The following is an 11,038-nucleotide window of genomic DNA, read 5'->3' on the forward strand; positions in this document are numbered from 1 at the left end:
CAGTGATCATCCAAGTACCAAAAACCTGTTGCGCTGCTTCCTTGGATAGACTATCGGAAACTTGGTTCCTTTCCTTGTAAATTTGACGACGGGAAACATAATCAAAATGTGCTTTTAATAATGAAACTTCATCTAGCAATTTCCTAAGTGTTTACATGTGACATGTTGATTGTTGATTGAACCACCTTATGATTATTTTAGAGTCACCAAAAATCCATAGCTGTCGACAACCTTTTTCAATGGAAAAGAGGAGGAGAATTATGCGACTGTTTAGTTTTGCATAATTATTTGTTACCCTTCCTAGTTCCATTTTCATTTTGAAGTAATGATTTTCATTTAAAAATAATAATTGTAGCACTGCCACATCGACCTTGCTGAGCTAATCCATCGAAATATGCCCAAGGAAATGAATGGGGTCAATATATTAAGTGATTACATTACGAGTCTTCTGATGTTAGTCGTCATTGGGAAGCAAATTATAAATAAAATTTATTTGGGCACTGATAAGATTCCAGTGCTTATTTGATTCCTGTAAGATTTTTTTATTCCTTCCTAATCAGATACCACAACAGACTAGTAGAGGAAGGTTTCTGAGTTTTGGAGGATGAGTCGCATCCCACCATGCTTTCCAAGCTTCATTAAGGAAGTCTGCCTTCCATATTATGTTAATTTCCAATTACTGGTATAACAAGTTCCATATTTGTGCAAAGAAAGAACAACGTAAAAATAAGTGATTTGCTGACTCTTCACTCTCCTGATACATCACACACCATGATGGGCCCTGAAAGGATCTACGCTTCAAGTTTTCCCCAGTCGAGACTTTGTTTTCTAACACAACATGAATAGTTTAGATTTTCCCATGGTTTTTAGTTTCCATAACAGTCTCCACCACCAGGATACTACTTCAGGTTCATGATCAACAAATATAATTTGATAACATTCTTTTGGGGAGTATCTTCCTTAGGGAGACTAGGACCATATGAGGTCATCCTCACGATCTAATATGCTAATATGAGATGCAAAAAGAGAATTTGTGAATTCAAGCCATACCTAATGCTAATGGTCTAGAAGTTGAAGCTCATGTCGATAACTATTTTTGCCTGAAGATGGTAGTATTGTCCCTATCAGCGACCTGATCTAAAGTCTGTTTCCCCCTTTCTGCTAGGATTTGTATCAATTTTGGGGGATAATATGGGCATTTCCACTTCCTACCCATGCATCAGATCCAATATGTAGCTTCACTCCAGAACCCACTCGTCAGGCCAAGCCCGATCTAATAAAGCCAAAATAATTCTGAATTTCCATCCAGATTGTCGAAACAATTGATTTGTTCCATGATGGAAGCTTAATCCATTCCTCTATAGAGAGAGGGTTAATATACTTCCTTTTTACCATTTCAGTCCATAGGATATCTTATGTTATTAGTTTCCATCCAAATTTTGTTGCCTGAGCTTGTGAAAAACAATACAGATTTTTCATCCCCCAACCCCCCAATTTCTTTTGGAGGGAAATGTGATCCCATTTAACCCATGCAAAAAGTTTTCCTTCCTTCTTGCTTCGCCAAAGAAATCTATAGTAAATTTGTTGAATTTTGTGAAGAATGCCCTTTTGGATCTAGGATAAGGACATCCAATAAACAAGGATGACCTCCAAGACTGATTTGACCAATACCAATCTTCTTGTCCTTGATGACCATCTATGATACCATACATTTATCCGAATCTCCATTTTTTCCAAGAGCCACATCCAGTCTGCAAATTTGTAATCATTTGGCTTGAGCTTGAATCCTAGATATTTCAACCCCTCCTTAATTTTCAATAGTTGGTAGAGGAAACAATTCTACACATATTCCACTTCAAATTGTGAGCAACATGTTGAGTATAGTGTTTCTTTCTCGTAATTTGTTTCCATGGCCATAGTTTTACAAGATAATTGTAAAATGTTATTAAATTTAGATGAGCCACTTATGGCCCCATTAAGTAAAATGAGGAAATCATTAACAAATAATAGATGATTCAGTATAATATTTTTAGCAATTCGCACTCCTTTTAGCCTCCCTTGATTCCTTTCTTCAGATATCAGTATTCTAAGCCCTTCCATAACTAACAAAAATAATAGTGAAGATAGTGGGCATCCTTGACGAAGATTATGCTCAGCATGAAAGAAATTTGTAACTGAACCATTTATGAGCACATTGAAAGAAACATATGTTATTAAACACATAATCCAATTTATAAATGCATTTTGAAACCCCAGGTGAGTCAATAACATTCGTATATACAACCAATTGGTCCTATCATATGCCTTAGATAAATCGATCTTAAGAATCATACCTTTCAAGTTTTTCACCTTTAAGGAGTGAATCCCCTCCTAGGCAATACCGATGGCTTCGTGGATTTGTTGGTTCTCCAGGAAGGAAAATTATTCCTTAGAAGTGTGCTAAGATAAGATAGGTTTAATATAATTTCCAATTATCTTTGCAATAATTGTGATGTAATTACACAAAGAAATAGGTAGGAAATAATTAAAACTCCTAGGATTATCCGATTTTGGGATGAGGGCAATAGAAGTGGTGTTGAATGCCTCATACATTATTCTCGTTTGTCTACATTCTTCTACCACTTTCAGGAGGTACTGACCAATGAGTTCATAAAATGCAAGAAACAATTCAATAGGCCACCAATTAGGACCAGAGCTCTTATCCTTTTTAAACCACTTTAGAACTGCTTCAAGCTCTCCCATCGAAACTGGCATGTATAATTCATCGTTTACTTCATCATCAATAAATCAAAGCAAGAGCCTAGAAACCCTAATCATATCATCCAAGGAGGCTTCCCTTGGAGCCCTAAACAACGACCCAAAGTGTTGTGTACCCAAGTGTGCTAAATCTATGAAAGAATTAATAGTATCCCCCAATGCATTTTCTAGTGACAATATTGTGTTAATTGCTTTCTAATCGTTCGCAAATTGTTGAAATAATTTTGTATTTTCATCTCCTACCTGAATTTAGATAACCTGATTCTGTAATCGCCAGGCTTCCTCCTTTTCTTCCAACAACCTACACTTCTCTGAGTCCAATTGAGTGATGTGGAGTTTTGACTCCAGAGTATCGTATCCACCACTGTCAGGATCCTTTAATCAAGCTAGTTCCTCCTCAATTCTTCTAATGAACTCCTCATCCTTCCTCCTTTTAGATTTTACCTACTCGATAGTATTTTGCTTGAATTTTATAAGATTATTCGCCATATTCTTAGCAGTCGATTGGTCTTTATTGAGAGAGAATGACTGCCAAGTTTCCTTTACAATCTCCTGTAACTCCTCATCTTTAAGCCAATTAGCATTAAATTTGAAGGGAGCTCAGGATTTTAGAAAAAGGCCAACTACCTCAATGAAAATGAGAGAGTGATCAGAGATACCACCTGATCCTACCGATTGTCTGATTGAAGAGATTTTTTCCATCGTCATTTCTCTGATAAAAAATATGTCCAATGTTCTCAGTATCATAACATCACCTATCCTTTGATTCCTCCAAGTGGGTTTGAGGCAAATCACTTCAATATCAATAAGGTTGTTGGACTGCAACAAATTTTCAAAAAAGCTAGTGAGTGAGTACATATGAGCATGACTCCCACAAATCTCATCATTACCCAAGGAAAAATTTAGATTTCCACCCATGAGAATATTATTCACCTGCATGAAAGACAACCCCATGATATCTTCCCAGAAATATACACAGTTTTGACATGGACCAAAGACATTTACAATCCTAAATTCCAGACCTAGTTCTTAAGAGATTATATCAGCCGCAAGTAATCCTTCTCTTCTCAAAATGTTCATGAGTTTTATGGTTCTGCAATTGATACCTAAATTGATTCCCCCATATCTTCCTCTAGCATCTAATTCATAAAAAGACCAACCCTTCATCATGACTTCCATAAATGAAACTACCTCTTGACTATTCCCCAACATTTCCTATAAAAAGATAACATGCAACTTTTTGATTCGAAAAGTCACTTGAGAGAATTTTTTTTAGCAAGGCTATCCATCCCACAGTAGTTAAATGACATCCACTTCATCGAGGAATGAATTGAGGGGAAGTTCTTGCTCTAAGGACCACTTCTAAAGATAACTACCTACCTTCAGCAATATCCAAACTGATTTTTTGATTGGATTTTTATATATGGGATTGTGTGCCCTGAGGTATTTTAGGGCATTTGGATGGCGATAACTAACCTATTCCTCCACCCAACACAGCAGGTATCTTGGTTAAATAACGTATGTTATATCTATGACTCTTGAAAGACATTTGAATCATCCTCAGATGAGGTTCGCATGGCAAGGGGTGCAGAGGGAATGACGGGGAAGGGTGCGGGAAAACATACACAAACATAGACAAGAGGGCATGATATAACATTTAAATTGCACAAAGATACCACAACCCCATTACTAACAGTCGGAAGAGATATAACAGATTATAAAGAGGGATTAACATTATAAGAAGGATCAATAAATGAGAAATAAAGAGAGGTACCCAGGGGAGGAATTTATGGGGATGCCTTTGATCGAGAGTCCATTGGAATGAAACGATTTTGCACTATAGTGCACCTCCCACCAGACTTGCCCATGTCGTTTGATTGCCACTCCATATTTTACTAGGGAATGCGCATCGAAGCACCTATAATTACATTGTCGACATGATCATCAACATCCCTTGCTGGAACTCTTTCACCAAATTTGTCCTTAGAGAGCATGGAGCATTCCTTAAAAAGATGACCCACCTCATGACACTGCCAACATCAGAAAGGAACACCCTCATAATCCAATTTTTGTAGCCTGGAATGACCCCTCCATTGAAGCATCACGCTCTCTACCAAACCTTCCCTCATGTCAAGATGCACCAATATCCTGGTATGACTTGTCATAGTCTAGAAAATGCCCTAAATCATCCCCAATCCTCCTGAAAATATCGTCTGACCAAAATTGAAGGGGTAATCTAGGCAGTCTAACCCATATCGGACCCGCCCCTAACTGTTCCCATTCTGGATCGAAGAGAGGTGACCATCTTTTCAATATAATAGGTGTCATTTCTATATGCCAATATTTGGATAGTACCCATGACGCATGCTCGACCATGTTAAATCGAAGAGAAAACCATCCTCTGGTTATCGTAAACACTGGCGGAAGATCATCTAATAACTGCCCTCAAACTTCCAAAACCTACTTCTTTGGACGATCCGATGTATAATTCCACCCACGAACTCTGCCCACCACAACTCGGTTTGCTATATCCATAATTTCAACAAATTTGATGCTCTTTCTGAGTACCAACAAACGACCCCTCTCTTTAACCTTGGTACTCTTTGATTTCTTCACCTGTTTCTTTTGTAAATCTCCTTCCAAATTCTTCGAGGAAGGAGGAGGGAGAGTTTCAACACCGTTGGGTCTCTTGACCTCCAAACAAGTCGTAAAATCTCCGGCAAACATCCCAACAAAATAACAGGAGGGCAGGTCCGAGGCGTTACTAACAATATTTTTCCCCGAACCATCTAAGACTCTAATGGCCACATCAGCTCCACCCCTCGAAGATTGTCCTTTGTCCTCACGAGTTCGTTCCGCGGCTGACCCTTGTCCGTGAAATTGCCCATTAGGGCCAGCCGCTACAACCCCATTACATGCAACAAAAACAGGACGAGGAGAAGAGCTAGGGTTTATGCATTTCTCTACAAAGAGATGAGTGGCAGGGGAAGTGATTGTTACATCGCCTGGGTACAATTGCGAGAAATCCCAGATTTGACTCTCGAAACCCCCATACCCTTGAGACCCTAGAGTGGGTTGCACTTCATATGGCAAGAAGTTTGACGATAATAATTCCTGAATAGAGGGTTCTCCAAAAGTCTCTGTTGTAGATGACATAGGGGAGCAAACCCTCAGCTCCAGTGATCCATCTGCACTGGCTGCTCCATTTGCGGTTGCTTATGTGGATATTCCGTCCAGGTAGGCACAAATTATAATGGGCGAGAGGAATAATCAACGAGTTCCTCATACAGCTTAACAAATTCTTAACCGACAATAACTGTGGAAGCGGGCTCGAGACAGTAACGGCTCCCCAAACCGCTGTATGCTAACACCTAATGCCTTGGAACGTTCTTCAAGCTAGTTAACAGACATGTCGTGTCTGCCCGTAACACCCGCCATGTGCATCCTAGGCTCAGAATATTAAGTAAACGAGCTCCGTAAAAATACTAACCTAAACCGTGTGGTAGCCAGAGGCCAAAAAAACCCGTCCCTCCAAACCGCATAGCCATCCTCTCGATCCTATTATCATTTTTTCTATATTATTCTAAATTTTTAATACTTAAATATTCACATATAATTTTAAAAATTAAAATAATATAACATATACTAAGCATAAATATCCACATTTAGAATTTCACCAATATCAATCCACAGACCTTCAGTTGTGAGGGACAAAATGCTCTATTGAATACGGTCAAAAGCTAGAACTTTGTCCTTTCTAAAGTACGTATTTCAACATAATTCCATTATAATGTTAAAATCTTGAAAAATGGAAAATTCCAGCTTTGTCTATACAGCAAGATAGGTTCTCTACGGAAAAGAACGAAAGGTTGGCCAACTTGACATAAAAATGGAATAAGGAGTTAATTCAAAATTTGACGATGAGATCTTATCACAATAATTGCCATCCCAAATTGCGGTAAGAAATGCCTGTTTCGAAATGTTGGGGAATGTAATTAAATTGTCCCATTGCGAACATTTATGAAATTTTATAATTATTTATGAATTTCTAATTTGATAAGGCCATGAAAACGAGAACAGCAGGAAAAACAAGAACGCTGGAAAGAATAGTGGATTCTTCTATGAAAGCCGAACTCCATATCGCTCATAGAATGTCAAGAAAAAATGAGGACTATATTATGTTACCTCGTTTAAAGCGAATTGTTATGAGGATTATATTTTGTTACCTTGTTTTTCCTCCATGTAGCTTGTGTCTTCACGAGAGTCTCTTCAGTTTCACCGATTTCACATGGTTAGGATTACCAAACTGAGTTACGTGGGGAACCACCACTATTTAACGATTAAATTTTGTTATTTCTTTTTTGGTCTTTAGATTTTGAAATATTTCTAAAATTTATAATTAATTAAGGTCAACCATAAGCATCGATTCAAAAAATATTCGAAAAATGAATAGACAAAAGTGGGATCACTTTTTGGAACTCACTCCTCTTCGCTCCCAATCCACAACAGAGTTAAGTTCAGCAGTTGAACCAAGCATAACAATATGAAAGGTGTAACCCTCACAGCAAAGAGGGAATTTGGATACGGAAGTAGCGTCATTTGGACTGGACTATGTCCATGGACTGCATGGATATGATGCAGAAGCATTCTACGGAGACGATACAGCTGCATTAATTTGAAGAAGCCTGACGCCCCTTTCCTTTACAATGTTTACCCACGTCCTCAACTACACGCTTGACCAGCGCAGCTTCATACCTGCACAAGAATTTGATAACATAAAACACTTAGCAAAGGAAATGGAAATTCTGTATCCCACTGGGGTGACGGTGACATAACTCACCCGTTAGTGTCTTGTAGTGACCAACCAGAGAGATTAGACACTCTGAACAGCGCAGCTTTCCATTCATCGATCTCTTCTCCACTGTGGCTTCCGTTGCTCTGGTGGTATTGGAATGCCCGCGCAAATGGGCTTCCACATTGCTCCGGATGGCGAACATGCGAAGGAAGCACATTATAGAAGAGAGGGATGGTCCTCCCGTGCACTTCGCTCGCAATAAGTGCCACCTCCTTAAGGCACCACACGGAGGTTGCATAATCAGGGGAGAAAATGGGAATCTTTATTCGACTGCGCTGAATTGCACACCCTAATGTTTCACCGATATCGTCTCCCTTGGTGAGTTGATAAGCATCCAGGAAGACATGGATGTCTGCGCCTGTGAGGGCTTCGTAGAGATGATCAACGAAGCCTTTTCTGACATCTGGCCCTCTAAAACTCAGAAACACGTCATATCTCATAGATCTTCTCATGTTAATGCCACTGCCACTTCCATTGCATCCGCTTGCCACTGAGATTGAAGAAGAAGCCGCTGCCATTCTCATTGTTCTTACCATCCCACTGCAACGGAGATTCATTGCTTGGTGCGGTTGAAGATACGGAAACGGAGATGAATAATCAGAAAAGGGTGGAGCATATAGACATATATATATGGGATTATCCTTACTGAATTTGGCGGAATATTGTTTCTATCGAAGAGGAGTTTCCACGTCTGCTGAATTTGGCGGATTTTTTACATGTCTGCTCAATGTGACGAAGAGCAGTTTAAAGATCGCTGAATTTGGCTGGATGTGGCTGCTCCCCTTCTTTTTCTCAATTACAGATTGGAATTTGACAAACAGGAGCTAGCTCAATATTATATTGAAATTTCGATTCTATCTATTGTAAGCGGAATAACTTCTTCCAATAACAGATTGGAATTTGACAAACAGGAGTCAACTCAGTATTATATTGAAATTTCGGTTCTATCTATGGTAAGCGGAATGACTTATTGCAATAGAAGAGAAAATTTAGGTTGCTGGCAGAAATCTATTAGTTACGCGAGCAATATGACGAGCAAATTCTTCATATATTCAGGGAGAATAGTGCCAGGGTGGATATGATTTTTCCTCTCTGGTCATGATCCAATAAGGTTTGTTATTGGAAGCTGGGTTACCTTCCAAGGTTTGTTATTAGATGCTGGGTTACCTTCCATGTTAACGGTGTATAATAATAATGTGTTGTACTTTTCATGGCAAAAGTGTATAATGATGATAATGTGTTGTGCCTTCCACCCTTTAATATGTTTAATTCTATTCGAATAAGATTTAATTAAATTTCAAAAGATATGGTTGGTCATAATATTATCCAAACAATATGTTATACTTTCTTTTTGACTTCCTATCAAATATCAAAAATATCTTATTCTAATAAATATTCTAATAAATAAATAAAATAAGAAAAGAAGAAGATCGCATTTCAACGAAACGTCATATTTTAAGATATCTAAAAGCATATTAGAATTTTGCTTCAAATTCCATAGTTACGTATTTTTATGTGATGTGCAGAGCAGATTACAAGTTTCTTTGAAGTTTTGCACTGACGCTTCTATTTTTAGGCAGGGCCATTGACATTGTCGTTTTAGGTTTTAGAATGCGCACTTTGCACGCCCACCTTCTCCGAAGTGTTGCTATAAACAACTTCAAAAGGTAAGACGAAAACTTTACAATGCATGTATAGTATGAACAGGTTTTCGTTACACTAAAATCCGAATGTGTTGTTAAATGTTCTAAATCAGTAACTAAGATTTTTAGGGTGGAAATTACAAATTCCATACAAGTGCGGTGATTTTTCCAATATTTCCAATACTTTCCTCAAAAGTATTGGGGGAATCAAACCTGGGTCTAGGCTCTGATACCATGAAGAGGTTTTCCATTACACTAAGACCCACAGGTGTTGGTAAACGTTCCAACCTAAAATCCCCGTAATGAAAATTACGGATTCCATAGAGTTGCGGTAATTCTTCCAATATAACACATGATACTTTTGTTCGGCTTACCCAAATATACACTATTTACACAAATTTACCCGAGCTTTAGCTTAATGGGGAGCCATGATAGTCGTCGCCGGGTGGGTGTGTATAGGAAACAGATTGGTTGGAATATTTCTAGATTATTTTTTTTTTGGGTCAAATTACGTTATGTTTTTTTTAAATGTATAAACAACTTTTGAATAAATTTATTGTTATAAAAAACTTTAAAATATTCTAATTGTGCAAATTTGACCGGAAAATAAAAAAGATTGATACATATATTCTACTTCGATACTTGAAGATATGCGGGGTGTTCCACCTCATGTTGGTAGATATTCCCACATCTTTGAACGGTGCCTTAACGTTGCCTTCAAAACTTGGATTAACATATATTCTGCTTCCAACGTTGGAGATATGCAGATGTCGGGCGTCCCACCTCACGTTGAAGATATTCCAGCATCCTTGAACGCCGCTCAAAAGTTGCCTTCCCCGTATGAGACCTAGAGGGTTTTGTAAGCTTACTAGATGGGCAGGGTAGATGGGCAGGGCAGGTGCGAGCTTAGCATCACTGATTGGTCTGGGAAATTGTATGTAACAACAGTGTTTCTTGTTTTTTATTTTGTTAACATGTGTATTAATAAATTAGAAGAGTGTTTATGAGATGTAGATTATGTTTTCCCCACACTTATTAGTATAGTTATTACTTTTATTAGTATAGTTATTATTTTTTTTTCTTTATATTGAAGATTCTTTTTGACAAGGAACCATTAAGATCTTGGCATAAAATTCAAATCTCTTTATGACTTTTTTTTCCAGGATGGATATGACTTTAAATACTGACAAAACTAAAATCATAATAATTAAATCCAAAAAGATAGTCTATGATACTTTTATTTACAATAACTCCTCATTAAAGGAAGTTACTTACATTTATCTAGGAATTGAGAACCATCATAAGCTCAAATAGAATTATAGCATTGAGAAAAGGAAAAATGGAGGGTTGAAAATTTACTATGGGTTTGGAAAAAATCATGTGTTGGAAGATCTTTGGATTTGGGATAAAAAGAAGGTCTTATTTGATACTTTTCTCCCTCCAGTTTTTTTAAATAGAGTTAAGGTTTGAGGTCACGTTGCAGTATATCTAGAGAGTCATGAAGGAAGATTGAAACAAATCCAAAAGAAATTTAGAACCTATGACTTCATGAATGAAATAAATACTCCCTACCCTATCTTCTTAACTAAAGCAACTCTTTCCCTATTGGAAGCATCATCATGACTAGGTATCTTATGTATAAGAAGTTATACAACATGGATGCCAAGAGATTTTCTAAAGTTGCTCCTAACTCTAGCAAAAACCGCCACCTTTGACTCAAGCGAGGGTGGCATAAGGATGTGTAGCCTTCCCTATAAAATCACAGAGTAAAGGAGGAGATCAT

At 37.8% G+C, this 11,038-nt stretch overlaps 1 protein-coding gene across 1 annotated transcript; it reads right to left on the bottom strand.

Annotated features, from left to right (window-relative positions):
* Window positions 1–7,427: 7,427 nt before the first annotated feature.
* Window positions 7,428–8,130, bottom strand: LOC149166972 (toll/interleukin-1 receptor-like protein). The gene is made up of 2 exons (XM_089430324.1): window positions 7,598–8,130; window positions 7,428–7,512 (listed from the first exon to the last, which is right to left on the bottom strand). Exons 1-2 carry the CDS (start codon window positions 8,128–8,130, stop codon window positions 7,428–7,430), a joined length of 618 nt encoding a protein of 205 aa, XP_089286450.1.
* Between the last annotated feature and the right edge of the window lie 2,908 nt (window positions 8,131–11,038).

The sequence above is a fragment of the Pinus tabuliformis genome, chromosome 5_1 (assembly GCF_031772625.1).
Source record: "Pinus tabuliformis cultivar Carrire ecotype Pingquan chromosome 5_1, CPIR1, whole genome shotgun sequence".
NCBI classification, from domain to species: domain Eukaryota; kingdom Viridiplantae; phylum Streptophyta; class Pinopsida; order Pinales; family Pinaceae; genus Pinus; species Pinus tabuliformis.